This window comes from Vigna radiata, chromosome 7 (assembly GCF_000741045.1).
Source record: "Vigna radiata var. radiata cultivar VC1973A chromosome 7, Vradiata_ver6, whole genome shotgun sequence".
In the NCBI taxonomy this organism is placed as follows: domain Eukaryota; kingdom Viridiplantae; phylum Streptophyta; class Magnoliopsida; order Fabales; family Fabaceae; genus Vigna; species Vigna radiata.
The window spans coordinates 27,238,464-27,266,304 of record NC_028357.1 but is presented as its reverse complement, the minus strand read 5'-3'; the positions used below and the strand labels follow the sequence as shown (position 1 = coordinate 27,266,304).

The 27,841-nt window shown below is 35.2% G+C and overlaps 1 protein-coding gene across 1 annotated transcript; it reads right to left on the bottom strand.

Annotated features, from left to right (window-relative positions):
* Positions 1–403: 403 nt before the first annotated feature.
* LOC106768157 lies at positions 404–27,374 on the bottom strand. Its single transcript, XM_014653138.2, has 24 exons — positions 27,015–27,374; positions 24,172–24,281; positions 23,349–23,514; positions 23,143–23,243; positions 22,910–22,982; positions 22,690–22,825; positions 22,358–22,518; positions 21,987–22,111; positions 21,811–21,910; positions 21,647–21,743; positions 18,018–18,069; positions 15,277–15,378; positions 15,049–15,195; positions 14,720–14,882; positions 14,393–14,635; positions 14,114–14,274; positions 10,428–10,556; positions 10,084–10,201; positions 9,753–9,948; positions 8,641–8,752; positions 8,404–8,558; positions 2,601–4,029; positions 2,035–2,229; positions 404–1,366 (listed from the first exon to the last, which is right to left on the bottom strand). Exons 1-24 carry the CDS (start codon positions 27,145–27,147, stop codon positions 890–892), a joined length of 4,881 nt encoding a protein of 1,626 aa, XP_014508624.1. The 5' UTR covers positions 27,148–27,374; the 3' UTR covers positions 404–889.
* Between the last annotated feature and the right edge of the window lie 467 nt (positions 27,375–27,841).

Sequence of the window (27,841 nt, the reverse complement as noted above, 5' to 3'; positions counted from 1 at the left end):
TCAGGTTTATTTTACAAAAGACCGCTTAAGATACCTAAACAATATCTAGATCTAAACTCCAGGTTCATGATTTTTGGAATAAAAAAATGATCCATGTTAACTATACTCTGTTGAGTATCAAATTCTCCGAGACATTATTTAATGAAAATTGTTACATATAATAATTGTACAACTCTAATATCCAATCGAATAAACTCAATTTTTGATAAAGTTTAACTAATAAAAGAATACACTGACGTAAGTGTGTTAACAGTACTCCACTTAATAGTAATAGTTTAAAAATTAACTAAAAATTATTAAGCTGCTGCTTTCTAAAAAGCAAGATTTAGCTAATTATATTTTCCGTGTATTAAATGATCTTCAAATCCATATCCTTATAATAAATAATATATGATAAATCTAGTAATCGATAAACTCATTCAATCATTTCTCATCTGGTAAGCTTTCCAACAGTACATAAACACAAGTGCAACAACTCTTCCCTGGGATTTTCACATCATACTGGATAAAAATTGTCGATTTTCTCATATGCACATCAAATAAGATCCCATCTTAAATTTACATGCATAGCCGAATGTGTATACTGATCGTAAAGGACGAGAGCAATATTTACGAAATGCTCAACACAACTACATTACAGGAGAACAACACGCTCTGTAATCACAAGCAATGCATCATAGGAAAAAAAGGAGAGCCCACAATCGCATCAAAACTCGAAAACAGTGTTAGCAATAGATGATAAACCTTACAATCTCTCCAGATGTGGCGCAATATTTGATACCTCATAGTCTCTTGTATACTTTCTCTACAAGGTTGTCTCTATTTGTAATACTTTCAGCGGGGATAGCAAAGGTCATATATAACAAAGATTATAATCCATCTCAGACACTCAACCAAACGGAGAAGGAACTGGTCCTCCTCCGGCAAGAGCATCTGATCTCTTGATGCTTCCCATTCCGCAGACAATGCATCCAGGTGCAGTCACGGCCGAAAATTTGGCTCCACAGAGATCACAGACATCATATCCAATGGTTGACAGCCTGCTTAAGGTGGCAGCACAGAATTGTGAGGGATCTTCCAAAGGATCAATGGACTTGTTTGTCAAACCCCTCTGAACACACAGGTCGATCAGGCTTCTAAATTCCTCCTGCTTGTTTGAAGGTGCTTTAGACAACAGCAATTCTAACATTTGCTTCGAATAGGCGTAATTTTGTACATCCATGTTTCTTTTGATGGCAGTTCGAATGCAATTTATTCTGTGCTTAGCTAGAAGTGGCAGGGAACCAAGATGACGTGAAAGTCTAGCCATCTCATCTTTAGCACTTATTGCACTCGGACCATGGACTTTCTGCAGACGTCCAATTTCCTGCAATAATGAAGGTAATACAATTTATCAACCATCCACTGCATTACTAAACTATAGAGTCGAAGCAATTTTGAAGGTTCATGTCTAAACAGAGAAAGTCAACATTTGTAGACTGCAGGGTTAAAGTCTTTACTGCACAAGTTTACAAAAATTAGATTCAGCTTAAATAGTGTATATAATGTTTATTTTCTGTCTTGCAGCTTATATCCAACTAGTACCCGATCTCAACAAACAAGCTTGTGATTTGTGAACTGTGCTGTCAAATAAATAACAATAGATAAGGAAAAAAACATGACATTTTCTTTGCATATATTCAGATGAACTGCTTAGAATGTATAGTACAAGCCCAATAAGAGTTTGGATTGAGCTGAATATGTATCAAGCATAGGAGGTGTATCATTCAAAAAGTTTGAATCAATTGGACTTAGCCCCTTTAACCTTATAATGTACAGCGTAACCTGTCTTATTTTACCCTGCTTGGTACTTCAGCTATTCAACAGGTGTCACCTGACATCACTTACAGCGCATCAGGAGTCTTAATATGGTTTTTATGCTTATGGCCTAGAGAAAAAAAAGAAGCTTGTGTATATTTTTATAAGAGGTCCATCCTATCGTACTTGCGTTTAAAATTGAATAATTGTTCAAAATTGAATAATTGTGTTTAGTACCCGGAGAAGAGTGACTGCTATCTTGTATTGAGCACAGATTGTTGCTTGAGCTTTTATATCGATTCCACGAGATTGTTCCTTAGCTAAGGCAAGAAAAGCTTCATCAAAGCAAGACAATGCATCTGAAAGATTATTTTGCTCCAGGTGAGCGAGTCCAGTCTTGAAACATACAGAAGCAGCAGCTCCACGGGGAACCTGTCAGAAGATTCATGACATTTAGATTGGAAACAATGTATATACCGCCAGGTTCAGAGAAAAGCTAATTCCCTAGTTGTGTCATTATCCAAAGAAATAATCTATCATGTCCATAAGCACACTGGCTAAATCAAGATCTTTTCTCAGGCAAATTGTACTAATTTCTTCTCCAGCAACTGAAAAATTATGACATGAAAATTAAAAAGGGTGTATTCCATTTTGTTTTATCTAGATGTAAGTTCAATCCAGAACATCTAATTCTCGCATAACTACCCAATTCTTCCCTTGACACTCATGAACGAACAAATATTTCAGAGAACCATGGAACCTCGTGTCATTCAGATATCGCTGCATGTTTATTTTCTACATACCTGTCCAGGATGCACAGCAATTTGTTGAGAACCAGTTTGTGGAGGCTTCCCTGAATCGGGAGACTTTGGTGCTCCAAGTATACTAAGATCAAGAGGTTGGCTAGAAATTTGAGCCTGAGTAGCCTGTAACTGAGAGTCAGGTATGACCACAGCCTGAGAAGAGGATCGTGGTGGGACACCACCATCAGGAAGTCCTATGGACTCGATTGAAACAACAGGTTGTTGAATGGTTTGAGGGGGAATACCACCTTGAAGACTAGCATCAGCTTCAAAAGCACCAACTTGATTAGGTGTTGTCTTAATATTTTCAACCCCTGGAGTGTACTTAGAGAGAAATGTTCCAGCAGGAGGTAATCCCGCAGCCACTTGAAGGGATGGAATTGTATTCTGAAAGAAATCCTCGGGAATAGGTCCTGCTTTAAGTCCCCCACTCACAACACCACTAGTTGGCTGTGAAACGAGTTCAGGTTGAGTCAATGTATCTGTACCAAAAATGTCACCGGGAGTTGAAACAGTCGAAGAATCTGACCCTGTAGTTGCTGGAGGCAGGGACAAAATCTGGCCAAGATCCTGGCTTCCACCACCTGAGGACCTGGTCCTTGTAGGTGGAGCTAACGCTTCACCAAGTTTAAACTGTCTAGTGGCTTCCTTAATCTTATTCACATCCACAGTAGAAGAGGCAATTGGCTTGTCCCTTATTTTTATGTGTAACTTTTTTATTTTGGATACTCCTTCTTCATCACTACTGCTGCCATCGGCAGCAGTTCCATACATGGATTTCTTAAATTCTTCTTCTGCTTTGGCCTGTTCATCAGCAGAGGAACTGACAAGCTGTTGGTTAAGGCTTTCCAGACCCATCAATGAATCGCCTTTGGTATTATTACCAATCACATTCGACGGATGATTAGATAAAGATTTAACAGAAGATGCTTCAGGTCCATTTATTTTATTATCATTACCTTTAGGCATGAAGACCTTAACCAAACCATCTTCTCTCACCTCTACAATATTGCCCCTTCCTTTGATTGAGCCTAAATACACACCAATATGATCTACAATAATGGATGGTATTGTACCATCATCCGTTTTCATGTATGGTGTCACCTCTGCAGCAAGCTCCCACTGAGGTATATCCTTCGCAGCAGTAGGTGTTTTAATTTCCCAGTTTCCACCACCCCATTCAGGCCCTTTAGGAACCATACTCTCAGCGGCAAAGTTGGCAAATATACCTTGTGTCCATCCAGTTGATCGAACTCGTAATATCCTATCACAATATCTCCTCAATTCCGAGTCAAGACCTTCTTCTTCCAATTTCTGAGCAAGACGCCGCATGGCACTTGGATTAAGGTGGCATATAAACAGATCAAGCATACTTTCATGGTCTGCTATAACTTCAAATGTTTCTTTTGCACTATCAAATTGACCAAACCTGAAAATAACCTTCAATTAGAAAAGTAACAAACTTGTAGATCCAGCTGCACACAAAAACATAACTTACGGAAGCTCCAAGTTCCAACATTCACAAAAGAGATGCATGTCACTAGATCAAGCAACACATCTAAGCTATAAAATGAAAGGAAAAAGAACACTGATATAAGCAACATACAAGATAAACATCTAAAGCAAGACAAAGCCAATTTGAAGCATTATACAAGGAATTCCAGGCGATCAATAACAAAACCAAAAAACAAATCAATCTAGAAACAAAAATAAATAGAAATCATAACATAAAACCCAAACCCTTTCCATTTCATCAATGCTACTCATCTACAGGTAACAAATGGATGGACTGAATAACAGAAAAAAGAGAAGCATGTGCAGAAAATCAAAATCATATTTTGATGAATTCGCCTCCAAACTCATAGGCGCATGAACTGGAGTCAAATTGATACGGAATCAATGCAGATGAGGTCAATGTGGAGACGACCTTGATACCACTTGATGGCTCACGGTTGGCCATGGTACTCGTGGTGATGGATGCAGCAGAAGACCGATGTTGAAGAATTGGTTTAGTGGAGGTGATCGTATATGGAGATAATGCAGATTCCTAGAAGGATTAGACCTAATATGGGGAAGGAGGCTAGAGGAAGCTTCGAGGAGAACCTCTAGTAGGTGACTCTCAAGAAAAGCAAAATCTGGAGTGATTTCAACATAATTTTACTAAACATCCAAGAGTGTCTTTACAATGGTGGAGAGCCTTCTATTTATAGGAATGAAGGCTCCTCTCTACACTAACTACTTGCCCTAATTTCATGCCATAATTCACGGAATCAGGTAACAAGTGGCATACTTGTTTTAAATTGACATCACGTGAAAAAGAGGAGGAAGGTGCTTCTCGAAAGAAGACCGGCATCTTGGAGGAAGAGATCAACAGCCTGGCTTGTATAGTGAACTCAGCAACTCTCTTGTAAGAAGAGCTTGGCAGCTCGGTAGCTCGGCTGAAACAATAGCTCGGCAACCCAGTCATGAGGAGAACCAAGCAACTTGGCTTCAGGCAACTCGGCAGCTTGGTCTAGGACTGAGCCCGACAACCCACCTGAACTTCAGGGCAACTCGGCAGCTCATTTTAGGAGCTTGGCAACTCATTCCAAGAGCATGGCAGGTTGGCCTTGGAGCCCGACAGCTCATCTCAGGAGCCTGGCAGGTTGCCCTAGGAGCCCGACAAGTCAATCGGGAAGCCTGGATGGAAACAGAAGAACTCGGCCAAATGCAGAAAAGCTCGATTGGAAACATGTATGAGTCCGACAACTTATCCAAAAGTACTACAAAATACAAAGAATATGAAAGAAAACTTATACATTTCTAAATTATTTATATATTTAGAAACAAGGAGACTAAACCCATAAGTACAAAATACAAAGAATATGAAAGAAAACTTATACATTTCTATATTATTTGTATATTTAGAAACAAGGGGACTAAAGTTGGGTTTATCCATGGACCCATGTTGTAAGCCCTTGGGGTGATATTCATCATATTTGTATCCTTATTATATATTTCCTTGTCATATTTATACTTGTCCCTTTACCTTAGCTAAATACAAAAATAAATCGCAAATTGAAATAAATCCTTAGAGATTATAAGGAAATGTGAAAACTTTCCTAAGATAATCTAAGATATTCTAAATGACTCCAAGATATCATCACAAGAATGAGAAATGAAACATTCTAAGATATTTTTCAAATTTGGATTCTCTCCTGAGTTTTTTGTGTTGTCCCTCTATTGAATCTTTAAAATACATTGATGGACACTAAGTTTGATGTTTTAGAAGTTTAGTAGAGGGACAATACCAAAAACTGAGAATCTAGACTTATTTTACATACATTCTAACAAAAATAAAACCTTAACATATTAACAAAGATTAATGTTGTAATTTGACATAATATCTATAAAATCTTTCTAATTAGAGGAAATAGATGTATAATCTTTTATTTTATTTTATTTTCCTAGTTTCCCTATTTCCTTTTTTAGGAGAATTAGATTATTACAAATAGAGGGTATGAGAATGTATTTTTTATGATTCAAAATAATAAAATCGGTCCTATTTTCTACTTGGCATCAAAGCTCCCAATCTTGGGGCTCCGTTCCGCTGCACAGTCGCGCTGTCGCCGCTGTCCAACCACCGCCGTTGTCGTCATCACCTTGGGGTCGTTGATAGGGCAGAAAGGTGCACCCAACACTGACGACCACAACACCGGAAGAATGTCCAAGACCTGAGTAATGAAGCTACCATAGTCCCTAGTGAGGAAGAAGACAAATTTTTTGGCAAAAAAATATGAAAGAAGAGAACAACCCACTTTGACTCTCGAGCAAGAAAAATTGTCTAATCCAGAGGTGAGGATCCCTGAAGATATCAATGAGGAGGAGGTAAGTATTACTGAGGATTTACCCATTGCATTGAGAAAGGAAGAAGATCATGTGCTAAATATCCTATTTCTCAATATGTTTGCACTAACAATCTCTCTGATAAGCACAGAAGTTTTATTGCTACCATTGATGCCATAGAAATTCCTACCTCAATCCAGGAGGCCATGAAACTTGAACATTGGAATCAAGCCATGAAAGAAGAGATGAATGCATTAGAAAGAAATTCAACTTGGGAGATTTTTGATAAGCCAAGAGACAAGAAAGCAGTAGGGTGTAGATGAATATTCACAGTGAAACATAAGGCAGATGGGACAATAGAAAGATATAAAGCTAGATTGGTGGCAAAAGGATATACCCAAACATATGGGATTGACTATGAGGAGACATTTGTCCTAATGGCAAAGATGAATACAGTTCGAGTTATTCTCGCTTTGGCTGTCCATTTTGTATGGGACTTACACCAGCTGGATGTGAAGAATGTCTTTCTTCATGGAAATCTCGATGAGGAAGTGTACATGGAGATTCCACCAAGTTTTGAAGTGAAAAATGAAAGAAACAAGGTATGCCTCCTAAAGAAAGCATTGTATGGTCTTAAGCAATCCCTTAGAGCATGGCTTGGAAGATTTACAAAAGCAATGGTTTCCTTGGGATACAGACAAAGCCAAGGAGATCATACTCTATTCATAAAGCACTCTGGAGATGATGAAACAGAAAAATTGGCAATAAAAGATAAATTGACAGCTCAATTTGAAATGAAAGACCTAGGAAAGCTCAGTATTTTCTTGGGATAGAGGTTGCCTAATCCAAGAACAGAATTTTCATCTCCCAAAGGAAATACGTGCTTGATCTCCTCAAAGAAACGGGAAAGTTGGGATGTAGAACCTCAACAGTTCCTATAGAACAGAATCACATAATTGGAAGTGAAGAAAGTGCTCCTATAGAGAAGGTCCAAAATCAGAGATTGGTGGAAATATTGATTTATCTATCACACACAAACCTAGACATTGCTTATGCAGTTAGTGTAGTGAGACAATTTATACATGATCCAAGAGAGAGACACATGCAAGCAGTTGAAAAAATTCTCCAATACTTGAAGTCAAGTCCAGGAAAGGGGCTATTATTCAAAAAGGAAGACACATTGACTATGAATATATATACTGATGCTGACCATACAGGTTTTATTAATGACAGAAAATCTACTTCTGGATATTGTGTATTTCTTGGAGATAGTCTGGTAACATGGAAAAGCAAAAAGCAAGATAGAGTATCCCGTTCTAGTGCAGAAGCTGAATTTTGAGCCCTTGCTCAAAGAATGTGTGAAGGACGGATGAAAATCATTTTGGATGATCTTAAAGTCAAAGTAGAGAACCCAGTGCAACTACACTGTGACAATAAGTCTGCTATGAGCATAGCCCATAATCCAGTACAGCATAACAGAACCAAACACATTGAAATTGACAGACATTTCATCAAAGATAATCTTGACAGAAGCTTTGTGATTACAACTCATGTTCTTACAGAACTTCAAATAGCATATATTTTTACAAAAAGGCTTCCTCCGAGTAGATTTCAAGATCTTGCAGACAAGTTGGGAATGATTGATATTCATTTACCAACTTGAGGGAGAGTGTTGTAATTTGAGATAATTTCTTTATAATCTTCCTAATTAGAGGAAATAAATGTATAATCTTTTATTTTATTTTATTTTATTTTTCTATTTTCTTTTTTAGGAGAATTAGATTATTACAAATAGAAGGTATGAGAATGTATTTTTTATGATTGAGAATAATAAAACCAATCATATTTTCTACTATTAAAATCTTCAAGATATAGTTCAAGCTAATTAGGAATAGATGAAACGTACTTCGTAGTTCAATAATTCCTTTATGTACAACAGAAATATCAAAAGCACAATCAAATTTCCAACTTTGCCTACCTGATACAGGCATAACCCAACTGCCTGAACCTGTGAAATAAATGAGAAGTGGGGGGGCATTTTGGGTAATCTCTGGAACGCAGAAATTCATCTTTCAAAATAGATAAAGCAGTGGAAAAACGAAGAGCTTTCACAGCATAAACTCCACGCATCACCTGTGATGAGAAATACTCACCTGCTCATATGTTCAAATAAACCAAAACGAAAATGGTAAGAGCAAGGAATTATGTTGCTTACTTGAGTGAACTGTGGACCTGATTGTGACAAAGCCACGGCTAAATCTCCACAAACAGGAGAGCCTCTAGCAAGAATATCCAGAGACCTTGGTGTTATGCGCAAACTGTCAAACCTGCACTCCAACAAAAGATTACAGTGCAAGTGTTACAAGCTTTAATATAAATTTATGAAAAGCCGAAAAGTGTTTTTCAAGTCTACAACCCGGATTTTATACCCATTAGATTCGATTCATTATGTAGTGTGTGTGTGTGTGTGTATAACAGAAATTTGGTGCCACCTAAAAATTTATACAAAATACAGTATGAAGTGTCTCATTTTTCCAAGTTACTTAAGTCATGGCTTTAGGTCATGGTCAAAACTCGGGCAGTGCCTCCCCTCCTTCTAACCGCATCAACTATATGATTTTTATAATCTGTTGTAATGGTTAAGGTCTTCAACATCTTTAATCATCTTGTCTTGTGAAGGCATAGTAGGACAACAATCAGAAACCAATTAAAAAGCCAACAGTAGTCACGGCTCTCATCATGAACTAATATTTAAAAAAAAGTGAAAGATGGTACCTAGGCCTCGACTTTTATACATATAACTTCAATAACACAAAAATTACTAACACCATCTTGTGTTACTATTTGATTTAATTAAACCAATTTTTTATAAGAAGTAAATTTTAAGCCTAACTCAATTCTACAAAACCAACTTATAAAAGTGAAGTTTGCACTCATTTATATACTATTAAATCGTCTTATTTTTAGTTGATGTGAGACTTCCAACACACCTTCCTCGATGGTCTGATAACGGGTGAAACAATATGTCCAACCAAAAAAAAATCTCGCTAAGATAGGTTTTATCAATAACTTTGATACCATATTAAAAAGTAGATTTAAAACCTAACTCAATCTCACAAAACTGGATTGTAAGGTGAGGTTTATACTCACTTACATACTATAAAATCGTCTAATCTCTAATCGATGTAAGACTTCTAACACTAACTTTCAACAAAATGGAAATATGCACATCAAACTGCACCTGTTAGGTAAAGTTAACTAAATATTTCCACTATTAAAATATAAGTTGAAACTTTTTAAAAGTTTAAACGAAGAAAAGATGGAAACCTTGATGTTATTTGGTATAATATTTCTGACAGGTCAAGCTTCTGCTCAAAACTTAGCTGCATTGTGGCAAATCCAATAAGAATTGGTTCAAGAAGACCAACAAGGCAGCTTTTGATCTCAACCCTCTTCTTCTGTCTAGGATTTATTTCCGTGGGGTTAGCAAGCAACAATCGGTCATTCAAAGAACCGACCAACACTGCACGAGAAACTCATAAATAGATCAGTATGACTGCACAAAGAAATGTACAGTAGTTGAAATAAATAGAATATGCTTATCAAATAATTTATGGTTACAGATTATGACATCCTAGCATGCGGCAAGAAGAATTACCCGCATAAGGCATACTGATTGAGAGGATAGGCCTAACTTTTCCATCCCAACCAAGTATATTGATAGTAGTAGCAGTAGAAAAAAGGAGGGCCGGCCCAACCCACAATAGAGATCTAAAGTGAGTATGAGTTAAGGTTTCCACAAAGAATATGTGACGCAAAAAATTAAAATTAGGAGGGGAGAAATTTTACGAAACCCTTGGTCTATTAGTATGAAGCAGAGGCAGGGAAAAAGAGGTTCCAAGAAATCCTCCCCTTCATTAGAGAAGATGCTATGTTCCCTCCAATCCCCTTCAATAGATAAATGGTTTGTTCATGTTGTAGAGAAATAAGTATAAAGGATATTGGAGGAAGTCCCTTATCAAAGTTTGCAGAAGTGGCAGCAAGTATATCAAGGGCTGCTGAAACAATAAGGACTCGCTGTGTTGTTAATATTCCAGCAACATATCCCCTAAGAGTTTCTTGCCAGTGCACCTGCCAAATTTGAAGAAACACATATTAGCACCTAGCAGAACAATGTGACAGAGCTATTTGATAATATTTCCACAAACAAGGAACCCTATAATCACCTGAAGCAAGAATGAAGGATTGAAACAATTTTTTATTTTGGATGGGTAAGGGGAGGATAGAAAAGGCTCATTAGATCTTTATTGCTCCCATTCTTACTTTAAGAAATTAGATAAGCTTAATTCAATCTCACTTAACCAATTTGTGAAGTAAGGACTATGAAAGATTTATAAGTTTTATTTAAGTCACATCTCTAGTTGTTGTGAGACTAAACCACCACTATTAAGACTGCAATTAAGACAGTCCACAAAAGAGATCCCAAAGTTAACATCACTTTCTACCATTACCCCTCACCCCAAGGGCCACCAACTGGAGTGTGACAACTAGTAAAGTAAGCACTACCCCAGATTATAAGTTCTACTCAAATCATCTTGAAAATCGTCCTTGAGGAATGCCACCAGTGGATAAAGAGATAATTGTAGGAGAGCCAACATGACTATAAATAAACTAACAAAACCATCTTTTCACTTGATGAAAAACTATATTTGGGATTAATCTCCCTTGTGTTGAATATACACATAGGGTCATCTTTATAATAAAAGAAATATGGGCTAAGCCCAAAATACAAATAAGAAATAATAACAAACTAACTAAAAGATAAAAGATAAATATAAAATAAAGATAATATATCTAACACTCCCCCTCAAGTTGGTACATACATACAAATTGTATGCATCAAACTTGTTACTAATATAATCCATAAAGACTTAATGAAAATATTTGCTTCTGCACTCTAGAGACATCAAATTGCTAATGATTTGCAAGACGACATAAAAAACAAAATACCAACCCAGAAGACTCCCCTGAGTAACAAATTTGAGAGGTTGCTCCATGTAAATCTCTTCTTGCAAATCGCCCTTGAGGAATGTCATCAGTGGATAAAGCGGTAATTGTTGGAGAGCCACCACAACTAGAAATAAACTAACAAAACCATCTTTTCTATTGGAAAGAAAAACATATATGGAAGGGTCAAACGCAATGGTGATAAAAGAGAGGACAAAAGAGACAGTAGCGGAAGAAGCCATGGATGAACAGGAGAGAGAAACTATAAAAAGAAAAAAAAAAAATCTCCAATCAAGGCACCTGAAAAAGGAAAAAAAAAAAAAAAAAACAACCTCGATGCTCTGAATAGCTGCCTAGAGGAGATGAGACGTGTGACAATGCACCTGAAAGAGGAAAACGAACAATCTTGACGCTGTAAATTACTACTAGACATTCCACCATGCACGACAAAAAAGGGAGCAAATCTATAACTTTAAAAGGTGCTAAGAGCGGAGTTCCGATGAAGGCGTCGTTGATGACATGGTGGTCGTCTAGCCAAGATGATCAAAATCATGTGATCATCAATCGAAACTGAAACTCTGATAATGGCAGTAGTAGACAACAACAGTAGACGTCGGCGCCGACAGTGGTAGATGTAGTGGTAGAGGCACCATAAACTTTTTCCTCAAAAGAACCAGGCTCTAAATACCAAATTGAATATATTAAAAATTATATTTGGTATCTAGAGCCTAAGGTTCTTTTGAGGAAAAAGTTTATGGTACCTCCACCACTACACCCACCGCTGTTGGCGAGACGCCATCTACCGCTGCCAGCGGCGCCATCGTCTACCACTATTGTCTATCCCTGTCATTATTGGATTTTCAGTTTCGACCGACGAAGACACGATTTTGATCACCTCGGCCATGCAATCACCATGTCATCAATGACGCCTTCATTGGAGCTCCTACGCGCTCTCAGCACCTTTTGAAGTTGTGGATTTGCTCCCTTTTTCGTCGTGCATGGTGGCATGTCTAGTAGCAATTCAGAGCATTGAGGTCGTTCGTTTTACTCTTTCAGGTTCATCATGCGTTGTCACACATCGCATCTCCTCCAGACAGCTATTCAGAGCATCGAGGCTTCTCTTTTTCCTTTTTCAGGTGCCTTGATTGGAGAATTTTTTATTTTTTTATAGTTTCTCTCTCTTGCTCATCCATGGCTTCTTCCGTTGCTGTCTCTTCAGACCTCTCTTTTGTCACCATTGTGTTTGACCTGTCCATATATGCTTTTTTTTCCCATGGAAAAGATGGTTTTGTTAGTTTATTTATAGCTATGGTGGCTCTCCAACAATTACCTCTTTATCAACTGGTGGCATTCCTCAAGGGTGATTTGCAAGAGATTTACATGGAGCAACCTCCCATATTTGTTGCTCAAGGAGAGTCTTTTGGGTTGGTATTTCATCTTCTATGTCGTCTTGCAAATCATTAGTAATTTGGTGTCACTCGAGTGCAGAAGCAGATATTTTCACTAAATCTTGATGGATTATATTAATAACAAGCTTGGTACATATGTATGTACCAGCTTGAGGGGAAGTGTTAGATATATTTTATATTTATCTTTTATCTTTATCTTTTAGTTAGTTTGTTATTATTTCTTATTTGTATTTTAGGCTTTAGCCCATATTTCTTCTATTATATAAATAAAGAACCCTATGTGTGTATTTAACACAAGGGATTAATTTCATATATATAGTTTTTACTATATTTAACAATATCTATGGTTGATGTGGGACTATACCACTTCTATAGAGACTCCAATTAAGGCAGTCCACAAAGAGGTTGCAACCACAGTAGAAGCTACTGCAGTTAACATCACTTTCCAACATTCTCCCTCACACTTAGGACCACCAGCTTAAGTATGACAAATGTAGTAGTCCCAACAATGGATCTAAAATAATACATTTTATGATATGGGTGAGTCAATTTTATGTTTTCTTAGAAGTTGGACTTAAAGCTTAACTCAATACAATAATACTCACTTCGAAGGCGAGGACTGCTCAAGCCTTATGAGCTATATTTAAATCCCATCTCTAGTCAATGTGATACTAAGAGAGCCTAAGAGTTGCATCTTAGTGGCTATAGTTTATGATGCTTAACTGAGCCTTTCTAGTCAACCTTTCCATACGTAGCCCTTCCCAAACTAAGGGTGATCAAATTTCAGGCGGCTTTCCAACCTCCTAATGCCTAGAGCTATAGACCAGAAGCATTGAAAACTGGTAATAGAAGCGGTCAAACAATGGATCTATAAATGTCTATACATTGAAAAATCACTCTAAATGTCTACCAGTGACAACCACCTCAAAAAGTCCTTCAGCATAATTCTAGCACAGAAGTATAGAAATAAACTCAAAGGCCAAAGAATCAACCACAAAATTCTAGCACTTTTTTCCAACAAAATACCCACAGAACTACACATTGAAAACATAAAACCATTTTAGCATCTCTCTATTAGTTCCAAAAGTTCTAAAATTAACACTTTTGTTTGGAGATCCATGAGGCAAACCCAACCTTCACCAACACATAGACTACTAAACAATTTGTTTCCTCTTTTTCTAACTCATTTTCCAACAATTTTCACTTAACTTCAAAGATGCAGTTATGAGCAATTTGGTAAGCATAATTAGAAAACACAGTCCTAAATGATACCTGAAGCACAATCTCGTTTCTTTTCAACTTAATTGACTTTTTTCCCTCACTATTGGTTGATAAGTACTGGCCATTGGCAGTTGAAGTTGATAGACGGTACCCTTGTATGAGCTTCGCTATTCCAATTTGGTTTCCATGAGTAGCAAACATCAAAGATGAATCTACATTCACAGAAATCACTTTCAATACTTAATGCTATTCTAATTTCAACAAGTGACAACTTTGTGTCTGTTAACGGATAGATAAATGGATTCACATATGGTTGAGATATTCAAGGACCTAATGGAGTAGAAAAGATACGATCAACTTCAGTTTCAAACATATACGGTGTTGGCCCACGAATTGAACCAACAGTTGTCTCTGCAGTTGCACTTGCAGTTGGGTTCTCTTCAAAAACATTTTCATTGTCCTTAGCTTCTTGAGAGACCCCTCCTGGTAGAGTATATACACCCAATACTGTTTTGTCATCATCAAGGATTGCAAACTGATTTTCATTCGGGCCAACAAATGCTGCATCTCGACCTACAAGATGGATACTTGAATTATTAACATGTAACACATGACCGAAACCTGACTGAGAAAAAATTTTACTCCAGTTAGAAATACCTTTTACTGTGCTGCTTTTACTGTTTGCTACCTGGGCATCACTATTTTCCCAGTAAAGCACAACTTCATTTGTAGCACCACTAAATTCATAAACTACAAGAAATAACCGCTGTTTTTTACTGTGTATCAGGTATTTTGCTCTGTACTCCACATTTCCAGGAATCTATAGAAAAATAATGAAAAACATTACAAGGATAAATTTGCCAAATTTGCATAATTTTTTGGTTGAAATATATAAATACTTCCAGCATATCAATATTATGTAAAATGAAAATCTCCACAAAAAATCAGAAGTACAGAATGATGTTTGTCAAAAATATCTCTGTTACCGAAGTATATAGCTTCCGGTAGATAGTGTCAGATCCAGAAGAAAGATTATGTGCCATAAGGTTCAGTCCATCCATATAGTATGCCCTGACAGGATAATGCAGAACTCGGTTTGCTTTACTAAAGAAATTTAGCTCCAAATGAAAAGGCTGGCAGTGCACAAATGGTGTCAGTTTATTGAACAGAAAATATAATAAATTTTTCAAAACAAACTGTTACATGAATCATACCTCGTAAACTGGAAAGTCCTTCAGATGATGCTTGTTATCAAGAACAGTGATAAGGGGCAAGCGTGATATAGGAGAAATTTTTGCATGGCCTTCCATAAAATGCTACAAAAATATGTAAAGGTAAAATTCAGAAAAAACTGATGTAAGAAACAAAGTTGCAGACCTCTCACTTCTTTGTCTCATAAGGTGCATAATGTGCTGATATAGTATGTGGAAACAGAAAAAAAAAATGTTGCATTGATCTGCAGCAGATTTTCTCTGGAATACATTTTGTATAAAAATTGGGTCTGCCCAAAGGACTTCAATTTCTTTTCTCCTTATTCAATTTAGAAGACATGGCTTTAGTAAAGCACTGTGATGAACCAATACATTCATCAGGCCCCATCGTATCCGAAACCTTAGATACAATTAAAATATGTATCGGTAGAGTGTGTCAGTAATTAAAAATAAAAGAGTGCTTAATGTATGTGGAAAGTGTTTGTAAGTTTGAACTATTGCTTTTTGGTACAACTAATAATCCTGTATTGTTAATTTTAGTTGGCCTTTGGGTTTAACCTTATAAAAGACAACACGTACCAAGGATCCCACACCCCAACTCCTTTTACCTAAAATACCCTCATCTATAATATTCCACTATTATATATAACTATCATCATTTTTACTTTTATATATTTCCAAACATTAAACACACAAAAAATATACAATCTTTGTGATTAATTCCATGAAATCAATTTTAGGAATTGAAATTTGAGTACCATTTAACTAAAGAACAAATGTTGGTAGAAGAAACTCTCATTATATCACCACTTGCTTGTATAAAACTATAATTTGTATAGCAAAGTAGGCCTGGCCCTGTGGTTGGCCTGCCAATCAGCTAAAATTTGGCAGGCCTGGTTAGTGTTTCTAATCTGCCAGTCTGCTCTAGCCTGCCACATCGTCGGGCTAGAGGTAGGGAGTGACGTGGCCCACCAACCATTTTTTCAAACAAATTAAGATTAAAATAAAATCTAGTTTAAAAGATTATAACTTTTTTGTACTATATTATTTGAAGGAGGTAAATATTCAATAACATATTAACTTAAATCATTAACACTTATAAATTAAGTTCCAATTATTAATTATAATGGACTAATTTAACATGTAAACATAATAATCATTTTAATTTATCTAATTAAAGACATTAATTAATCATTTTAGATAATACTTATATGATTAAGTGTGTTTTTAAAATAAATATATAATGGAAAAAAAAAAAAAACAAAAACAAAAAAAACAGGTGGTGCAGTCCAAGATTTCCAGATTACTTTGGTATGGCGGTCCTGCCTGCCGTGCCCCATTTTTGGCAGTTCAGGCCTTTGCTACCCTTAAATATGTATGTACATTTGAGTTTCATAAGATTAATATTTAATGATGGTTTTCAATTTTGATATGGTTTCTTAAAAAAATACATAGTATTTAATTTATATTGTGATTATATACATGCATAAATACATATCGTTAAAATGTAATCAGCTATTACAGATTTCTTGAAAATTAACTGCTACAAAATCAGGGAAATTAGGATGATTGATTCCTAATTTTTGGTGCTTTTATTATAATTGATTTTGCAATAGACACATAACACATTCAGAACAGATACAATTCTATATGGCATCAGTAGCTCAGGATTTCAATCTTGGATCTTTTTTTTGGGAGAAGCAAGAAGAAAAATATAGTTGTCAAATCTAGTGGAGAAGCAGAATATTGTGTTATGGCAATAGCCACTTGTTAATTTCCGTGGCTTAGGCAGCTACTACTACAACTAAAAATAGGGGACATTCATGAAACAAAGCTTATTTGTGATAACCAAGATACACTTCACATTGCATCGAACCCGGTCTTTCATGAAAGAACCAAACATACTAAAATTGATTGTCACTTTGTTAGAAAAAAGGTGCTCTCTAGAGAAATCATTATAGACTTTGTCAACTCTAACAATCAGTTGGCTGACATGTTCATCAAGTCCCTTAGAGACCCTTGGATTGAGTACATTTGTAATAAGCTTAGTGCATATGACATATAAGCTCTAGTTTGATAGGAAGTGTTAGAATGTGATCAGTTGTTACAGATTTGTAAGAAATTAATCGTTACATAGTCTGGGAAACTAGGATGATTGATTCCTAATTATTAAGTGTTTTTATTATAATTGATTCTGTAAAATAATATAAATACATACTGTGTGGTCTACATCAAACATACTATACATTCAAAAGATATACAATTCTATACATACTATAAACGTATTTGAGCATATCATAACTTACATTTTTCAAGATGACACGAATCATAGTGTCAGATACATGTTGTACCCAATACTCATAGTATTCATGCATCATAGATACAAAAGCCAAACTTCTGTGGCAACGGTCTACTTTTGTGGTTCTCTGGTGTCTATGGTGGCAGAGAAGGAAAGCTAGAATTTTCAAAGGCACTGTGATCTCAAGACAATTTGGAATAGGATTACTTTCTTGACTAGTCTGTGGTGTTTTGCCAACAACTATTTGGAGTGTTTTCTCCGTTACACATCAAGAGAGATTGACAAGCCTATTAAATGACTCAATTCTAGATGTTTCTTCTGTTATTTCTTGTGAAGACAACTTATTGTCTTTAGTCTTAATTCTATAAGCGCACAAGATCAGTTCCATATGCAACATAAATTCCAATTCAACAACAACAATAAATAAATAAAATTAGAAACATACACTATAAAGAAAAGCCTTCCTCGCAATATCTGATATTGTAAGATGCCCTTGGCTGCAAGAAATAGTACAGATGTCAACAGTTACATAAGATCCTTACGGAAAAAATAATTAAGCACAATTTAGGGAAGTATCCAACCATTGTCAAATCTCAAACTGATAACTTATGCTTAAACTCAACAATTTTTTTACCAGAAGACTAAGTTTGGAGTGTGTATAGTGACTATGAAATAATAGATTATCTTGGACCCAACAATTTGACGGGAGCAGCAACTGATCCCACCAAGTTGTCCCTAAGGTAGCATGAACACAACAAAATAGGACCAAATGGAATGGAACACCGTCCTTTTGTTTATTTAGAACTATTTTTGGTATGCATAGAACAAAATATAACTGTCCTTTTTTTGCATTTGGTGCCTACTCAATAGAATAGAACACTCTATTTAGTTACATATGTTGGGGTGCCAAAGTGAGTTAACCTGACTCATTTCAGGTGAGTTCACTTTTCGGTGAGCCAAATGGTGGATTAGGTGGATTGATTTACTTAAAAATGTCTTGTTCCAATTTATTTTATATATTTATTGCATTACAATCAAAATAGATTAACTCGACTCACTTTTGTATAACAATACAATTAAAATGGTCTCCTATTTCTCTAAACATTATTATAAAGTTAGAAGTTGAAAATTGAAGTGTCATATTTTGCCAACAAATAAATTAATCATCCAACTATTCAAGCATTATTAAACAATATTCTAGTTTTGAAAAGATCAAATTGTCAACCTATATAATTATAAGTAGTAAATAATTATAATAAAAATATGAAAATATGGTGAAAAAAATACTAAAAGTTGTTAGTTGATTACAGATCAATTTACCTTTAACCCAACTCGAACCCACCAAGTTGGGTTCAATTTAACCTACATTTAAAAAAATACTTTTTTTCAACCCAACTCAGTTTGAACCCATGGTGAGTCGGGTTAATTCACGAGTTTAAATCTATTTTGACATCTCTATATATATGTATCTCCATCTTATTTAAGGTTGAGTATTTAAAAATCAAATAGAATAGACACTCCTTTTGTTCCACTTTACAATGATCATCATATAATTTGAAAAGAATGTCATAGGCTACTGTAACAACTTATGCATATATGACAACAACTTCTTGCAACAGGAAGAAACAAATTTAAAAGATGTTATAAAAAATATTCATTAATAAAAGTACTGGTTTGATTTTAGAACATAAATGCATACAACAATTGAATACAAAAATAAATACTCTAACATGTAAATATAAATGTATTAGGGAAGAGATGAGAAGTGAGCATCAACTATATTATTAAAACGGATAGTTAAGATTAAAATTCAAGAAAATAATCTTGACCATCTTTGTATGTTTGTTTGATCAAGATCTACTTCTTTTACCTCATGTTGTGATAGGATATAATATGTATGATAGAAGAAAACATTAAGAAGTAGCGATGAGTTAAATTGTTAGGGTGAGTGAGGTTTCCTTTATAAAGTTAGGGGGTCATGATATGGAAGGGACTTTTGGATAATTTTGTAGATTGAGCTTTAGCTCTTTGTGAAGGGGAAACCCTTGGAGGAGAGAGTAATCTCCTATTTTGTGTTCTTTTCAGTTATACAATAAAGAATATTACTCTTCTTTCTCTTTTCAATTCTGGATTCCTAACAAATTGGTCTGACCTATCAGACTCATTGAAGGGAGAAAGAAATGGAAGGAAGAGTCAGCATGTTAGAAAGAGAAATGGAGGAACTAAGGGAGGAAACCAGGGAAATTCATCAAGAACTCAAAGAATTGACTAAAGCTCTAGGGCGGAAAACTAGGAAAAAGGATAGGAGTTCAAAAGGAAGTGAGAAATCTATTTACAAAGCAAGAAAGGAAAGGATGAGATTTTTGTTGGGCGTATCCTGGTTAGAGTCTATCCTAGCGATATTTGTTGTTTGTTGGGCATATTGTTCCACCTGTTATCGAGCCGCTATTGAACCACCCATTAATGTATAGTCTCACGCTCGAGATGTATATACCTCGGTCGTGAGGGACGGGTGTTGGAAGTCCCACATCGACTAGAAATAAAGCCAATTTAAAGTATATAAGTGGGTGCAAATACAAGTTGGTTTTGTAGGGTTAAGTTAGACATAAAGTCCACTTATTAACATGGCATATAGAACCTAAGGTTCTTTTGAGGAAACATATTAAGAAGTAGTTGTGAGTTAGGTTGTTAGGATTAGTGAGGTTTCCATTATATAGTTCGGGGAGTTCTGGTATGGAGGGAACATTTGGATAATTTTTTAGATTAAGCTTTAGCTCTTTGTGAAGGGGAAACCCTTGGAGACGAGAGTGCTCTCCTATTTGGTGTTCTTTTTCAGTTTATACAATAAAGAATACTACTCTTCTTTCTCTTTTCAATTTTGGACTCCTAACATGCTGTCACTACAATATATACGTATATATGTGTTTGTGTGTGGTAAAAACAGTCCCCGTTTTAAGAATGTAAGAAATATAAATATAAGTCATACAACCATACATTATGATCAAGATTAAAAATTAGTTAGTGACCATAAGACTACTTAAGAAAACTATGTGCATATCTTTTAATCCATACCATTAAAACATGATACCTGGTCTACATCTATTGTTTTCATTTCTCACAGTAGCAAGAGTTTTCACTTGAGACATTCCTCCTAGATTTTGGGTTTAAGGTGTAATTTAACCTCACAAAATCAATGTAAAAGTTGAGGACTGAAAAAACTTTATAAGGACCGACAATTAACCATATCTCTATATGATACAAGATCTCAACCCCTCAAGAGCCTACATCCCAGCAGCACACTCCAGAGACATGCAGAGGTGCTTCCTCAAGTACATAAGAGCTTGCTGCCATGGGTCAGTGGTAAAAATGGCTGAACCAAAAATTGTGTTGTAATTAGAGGAAATATCTATGGAATCTTCTTAATTAGAGAAAATATCTATAAAATCTTCCTAATTAGAACAAATAGATGTATGATTTTCTAGATTATTTTTTAGTATATTATTTTCCTATTTTAGAAGATTAGATTGCTATAAATAGAGGAAAGAAGAATGTAATTCACATGAATGGAAATAATAAAATCATTATTTTTTTCAACTAATTGCACTACAGGTGTAAAACAAAAGGCAGAGGATTGAACAAGAGTAGCTCGGCAACCACAACTAAACAGAACAGTGAGTAATCTATAGGCCAAACCCATAGGCATATATTGGTATCAAGTTCCCTAGAAGGATACCCAATCAAGACCAAATTCTTAAGAGTAGATATAAGCCTAAGTGGTTTAAGAATAGAATAGATATAAGCCAAAGCGGTTTAAGAAAAACTTTTAATTCCAATTTCCCATATTCACATTATTTCCTATTTTAGAAGAGGAAATGGTGGAAACAAAAATGAACTTTGAAAACAAATTAACACGTTTTGTAACTATTAATGAAAACATGAAACCAAACAAAATAAGCCAAATAGTTCCTTAGTCCAAACAGCATAGCATAATTAACCTTATAGAACCTGACCACCATATTCTTATTAGAGACTATTGACATCCGTTCCTCTACATAGCTGCATGTTCTAACTTACCCTTTAAGATGATGCTCTTGTAGTTGAGATTGAAGTTGATGGTCTGCTAACACCCCAGAAGAACCCAACGCGGAAAGTTTTTCCCTTAAAACAGATGCTGCAAAGCACCTCTGCCATCAGCATATCTTTAATGTTAATTATATACAAAATTAAAAGCAATTTACCTGAAGATCCTCGTGCACTTTGTAAAACTGCAAAAAGTTGCTTTCTCCCTTCTCTACTGTATCTGGCCCTATTTTTTGAACTGTCGGCTATTGTCACATTCTGTTAAAATAAACACCAATTAATCTTCCACATTCACATACAAGCAACGTATAAACAAAGTAAGGTAGCACGTAACTGCAAAAACTAGTGCTGCTAAATTAAATTTTGGATGAAACTCTAAAGATTTGATGCGTGGCAATGGATAAACTGTTTCTCCACCCTGTTGAGAAAGGATGCGAGGGATATCAATTGATTCAATAGCTGCATCATAATTTAATACATATTAGCCAAACACTTAAAGAAGAGTACAAGAATGAAGCATGACTGCTGTTATTACGTTCTCTCACTATATATCTATCTATTAAAAGATTCTATAACTACAAGGAGAGAGGAAGAGTAGAAGCAGAAATATTCTGCATTGTAATTAAAATAAGCTATCAAAATTGAACACCAAAAGGAAGTCATCAGGTTTTCAGGGTAAAGGCAGGAAGAGTCAATATAGCCAACCTGCAGGCTCAAAAAAATTAGCCTGAGTAGGAGGTCCATTAGGATTAACTGCAACACGTGTTTCCCAAACATGAAGATTTCCATCCTTAGATACAGTTACAAGTAAGCGCAACATGGGGAGCCAAGCAACTGATGTTATAGGATGAGAGCCAACTTGTTTTCTGAAATTTCAATAGCAATAAATGATTACATATAACCACAACAACAAGCCTAAACTCAAATATCTACATATAAAAACAGGATAATAATAAATAAGAAACCATAGGTGACAATGATACTAAGCCTCAATCATGGTACAAGAAAAAAACCAGATCATAGTAAATTACACTCACATTCCAATCATAATAGGTCTCTCAGTTGATACATCCCATACCAGAAGTGTACCTCGTCGATCCCCAATAAAAATCCATTCCAGAGTTGGATGAAAGGCAAATGCACCAGCACCAACAAGCTTTATGGTATTGTCAACTGAGTAGTAAAAACAATATAAATACAGAAAATATTAATATAAAGCATGTCTATAGGAAATGAATATGTAAGAAATCATCTTACGTTGTAGTGTGTAATGAATAGCATAGGTATGAATATTATATGCTCGAATCAAACCTTCTGCATAAGCAACATACTGTGATGGAAAAACAATCCAGTCAAATTCAAAAAGCATGGGATTGAAGTATATCATTAGCATAAGAAACTCATCACTAGAAATGTCTTACACCAGAACAACATCACATGTACTTACAAGAAAACGTAATCTCCTAAAATAATGCACACTAAAACATTACCAGTACGGGGAGACGAGGATGACAAGCAAGGTTGACAACAGGCTTCTTCAAGTCTGTCTTAATTTTTGTGGGTGCTCTACCACCTTCAACAGTTCCAACAACTTCATTTGTGCAAAAAAAAAAAAATATTTAATAGAAACAATCACCATTAGTAACCAAACTAGTACAAACATATTTGTTTAAACACATTATAAGGCATATCCAACCTGTCACACTCATTCGTTTATGAAACCCAAAGAAAACAACAGGTTGTAGTGGGGTCAAAGCCATATGAACTTCTGTATCAGAAGAAATTTGCTCTGTCTTCTTCTCTGGTGAATGTAATACACATGTTTGCTCTAAGTCAAAATCACAAGACCGTATTGTACAATCCTACAGATGTAAAAGAAACCAACAGGCATGATAAGAAGAAAAGAACTACTCAATCATAATATATAAACTAATACAGAATACAATTGACGGGCATAGCTAAAAAATAAAACAGGACTAGCAAGTGGTCTTGCTTCCCAAGACCTAAGTGACAGAATATGAAACAAACGAAATTCATAAAAGATTGAAACGGATAAGAAAAAAAGCAAAAAGTTCAAATGATTAGGAGAATCTGTGTTTAAGCATTTTTTATATCTAAATGAGCAGTAATATTAAAATCAAAGAATAATTATAAACATTCTTTTAAACTTCTTAATTTTATTTTTTTTTTTCTGGATTTCATCAAGTCAAATGCTTCATCAGTTCAGTAAGATCCAAAATTCCTAAAATGTTGTCCAGACCATCCACAATACATCCATCAAGATTTTATTTGCATATTACCACCTCTACAGCAAAAAAATACAGAAAATAAAATCCTGAACATTTGTGTGCAAGAGAGAAAAAATTAATGGTTCTGAACAAACCACAATCTTTTGCAAAACTACATCCTTCCTTCATAGTGAAAGCATTTCTACACTTTCCACTAAGAACTTCAGACACAGCAAAGGGATTATTTTGAGGGAGGAATGAGAGCACATGAAAAGTTCAGGTATGGTCAACCTGGAGGATTGCAATCACAGTATGCCCACTTGTAGGACTATAAGACATTCGTACAACAGGTGCCCCAATGTCAAGAGCGGAAATCTTGCTTCCTGTTAATGCGTCAAATTCTGCATACATTGAAACAAACCATCAAGCAAAACAGTTAAACCCAAATCAAGTCAACAAAAAAGGAAATGCATCAGGAAACAACAATACGTCCACTCAACTCAAACTCAAACAAGACTTCTAAATATGGGAAAACACTTTATTTACACAAGACAACAGATCAATTAGGATCCCATCTAAATTTAAAAAAGAAAAGACAATAACATATACATTACTAAACCCATATTTTCTAAAAGTAGTTGACAATGACAGCCATTCGTAACCTATAAAGCTACAAACAGTAGTTCAGTCTCTTATGACATTCTTGCACTAATCTATTTGTCCTCTAATCGACATAAGATAAGAGGATTTGGTCTGTAAAAATCTAAGATTAATTTTCTTGCAAATCCTATTTCAGTTTCTCACTTCATTTCACAGCAATGCTTCCTGCCCTGTGAATAAGTTCTTGTGAAAATCATGCACTCCTTCCTGACCAAATCCTTTGTTCAGACTACTGTTCTTGATCAGATTAAAATCAATGATTTACTTCAGATTCAAAGATCCCTAAGTTTGTCTCCTGATTGTTGTGTAATGTGGACATCTATTTGTTCTTGCATTGTTTGGCAGCTTCATTTTTCTAGAAAAATAACTTGTGTTTTGATGAATATCAGGTTTATCCAAAGAATCTCCAGCAGCCTTCTGCGCATTAATGTCAAGGATTCAATAATGCTAGGCATACTGTAAAGATTTAGCATTGTTCTGAGTTGCCTATTTTTTACTGTATTTTATTAGAAAGATATGCTAGAATTTTCCCTAAACTCTTTTATTGAGCTCATTAGGAATCAAGAAGTTTTCTATCGTCTTTGCAGTATTGCATTTATATACGAGTATATTTGATAGACCCTCCTCAGGTGTCTGCCATGCAATGTTGCATGTTTATCATCCCTCTTTTCTATCTTTTCGTTTTTTGTGACATCTTTTTTCCTTCAGGATATTTTATCCGTTGCATTTGAATCTTTCTCAACTTTCATAATAAATCATTTTTTTATAAAAAAAAAAAAAAAAAAACATTTGGTTCCATGTCTGCTTGTCAAACCAGACCCAACATGACCCTTGTCGGACTCATCTGTGACATGCATACATCCGAAATTTTAAATTTTTTCAGCAATGGTTATGTTATAATATACCATTGACACTTTTAAAATTTGGCAATAGAAGGTAAAGGTTGAGTCTGTTTCACATTTAGCAACTTTCTTTGTAAAAAGAATATATATATATATATATATATATATATATATATATATATATAGGATTAAATATGTTTGTAGTCTAGAACTTTGACGTGAAATTGGAATTTGTTTCTGAAACTTTGATACATTTTGGTCTCCAAACTTTAAAAATGAATGGATATATATAGTCCTTTCAATCTAATTATGTTAAAAAAATTGTGTCAAACATTTTTTATGCTAGCATTTGAGTTGTTTATATCGTTTGACATATTTTTGCTTCAATGTCATTTGTTGAACGTATTTGATATGTTAAAAAAATTAATGTGGGTTAAATGAACTATATTTATTTATTTTTAAAGTTTGGAAACCAAAATGTATCAAAGTTTCGGTTGAAATCCAATATCATGCCAAAATTTAGGAACTAAACACACACACACACATATATATATATAAATATATATATATATATATATATATATATATATATATGTATGTATGTATATAATAGGAGTACTTTTGCCTTCATGCATAATTATTCCTTATTTACATGGTTGGGTTTATTAGGACAGGTTGATCTCAAGTTTATACTAATCTATAGCTTTATTTCTATGATTTTAAAAAATGTATTATTCATTTAAATAGAGAACATTTATTAGAAATTAAATATTTGCCCTCCATTCCCTTTTTTCCTCAAAAACCCCACTCCTCAGCATATGCTTATGAATTTCCTTTTGAAAGATGTAAGGAGAAATTATCTATATGTTGTTCAAGAGGGCTCAGTAATAGCAAGTGTTGGCAACAAAGTTTTAAAAATAGGTGCACAACAGGAATTTTGGCTGAGATGTTAAAGATCATGACAAAACCATTACACAATTTTTGACCTTTATAGGAAAATATTACATATACCAAAATATTACAAATCTAGGAGCTTGTGTTCGTTTGAGAGAGAGAGAGACAGAGAGAGAAAGAGAGAAAGAATGTATGCTTTATAGTTCAAACTTGGATCCGGTAATATATGTAACATAAGGTGATAGTATCTGCTTCATAGTTCCTAACGAGGTGATTATAGATATACAGTAAAAAAGTAGTTAATTAACAACAGCTCAGGTATGACGGATCCAATCAACATAAAAAATAGTTTCTGCTGGTGCGTGCCTTCAAAAACTAAAGTTTCAATTCAAATTAAGCAGCGGGAGCATTCATCAAACAACAAATATATATATATATATATATATATATATATATGAGCGTGAGTGTCTGCTTCATAGTTCATATGTAGGTGATTGTGAATACACAGCAAAACCGTAGCTAATTACCAACGGCTCAGATGTCACGGATCAAATCAGTACACAAGATTACTTCTACTATAGTGCGCGCCTCAATAAACTAGTGCTTCAAGTGCAAGTTAAGTACCATCAAACGACCATAACAAGCACACAGTTAAACAAACTGAATTGCGAATTAACAAGGTAAACTAAGTTCCAGGAACCGAAGAGATACGAAAAGACATAGTGGTTGGTGTCTCACCGACGATGTAGGTTCCTATGGCGACGGCGACAAGAGTTTGGTGAGGATGGAAGCAAGCAGCGTGAGGCTGCAGAGGCCTAACGCCACGGCCTACGTGGCGCAGATCCAGGTGCTGCAGCGTCGTCCACTCCATGGATCGCGTTCCCAAACCAGCAACACTACTTCACCACATTCAAATCTTGTTTGTGCTTTTCGAAAACGCGAAACTGTGCTTTCCAATGCAGCAATTACCGATCTGCAATGGAGTGTGGAGAATCCAATGAGAGATGAGCAGTGAGATCGCGGGACGGGGCGAAGTTGGGAAAAGCCTGGTGCAGAAGTTGGAGATGGTGACCAAAGGAGAGGAGAGAAAGAAAAATGTTTTGATTTTCATACGGGGTCAAGCGAATTTCCTTACCGGGCCTAATCCTGTCGGCTGCTGGAGTAAGGCCTTTTCTTTCTGCACCCCTAAATTAAGGAGTACCCATTTTATTTTACCTTTATAAATTATAATAAAACAGGTCAAGTCTTCACTTCATCTTCTTCCTTTTTACGTCCCCATCCAAAACTTTCTTCATTTTCATTTTTTTATTATAGTTATTTTGTTAACCACCGAATTGAATTCAAAAATTTTCTTAATTTTTTTAAAACTGTTTTGAACAAAATTTATATTATTTAAATATTAAAGAAGGAATTGAACCAAGAATCTCTCTCAACCTTATTTTCATACTAATTTTATAGTTTATCTTTATGTTTCTTTCTTCTCAAATTTAGTTAAGTATTTGTAATTCATGACTAAAACTCTTTAAGCCGTAGAACATTTGTACCAATCTCTTCATCGATTAAAT

Excerpts from the sequence above, each read along its gene's own strand:
- LOC106768157 (XM_014653138.2), bottom strand. The coding sequence starts at position 27,147 with ATGGAGTGGACGACGCTGCAGCACCTGGATCTGCGCCACGTAGGCCGT. Across the intron at positions 22,983-23,142 it reads ATCCTCGTCTCCCCGTACTG|TATGTTGCTTATGCAGAAGG; the intron begins GTAATGTTTTAG and ends TTTCCATCACAG. Across the intron at positions 22,519-22,689 it reads AGACCTATTATGATTGGAAT|AAAACAAGTTGGCTCTCATC; the intron begins GTGAGTGTAATT and ends TTGAAATTTCAG.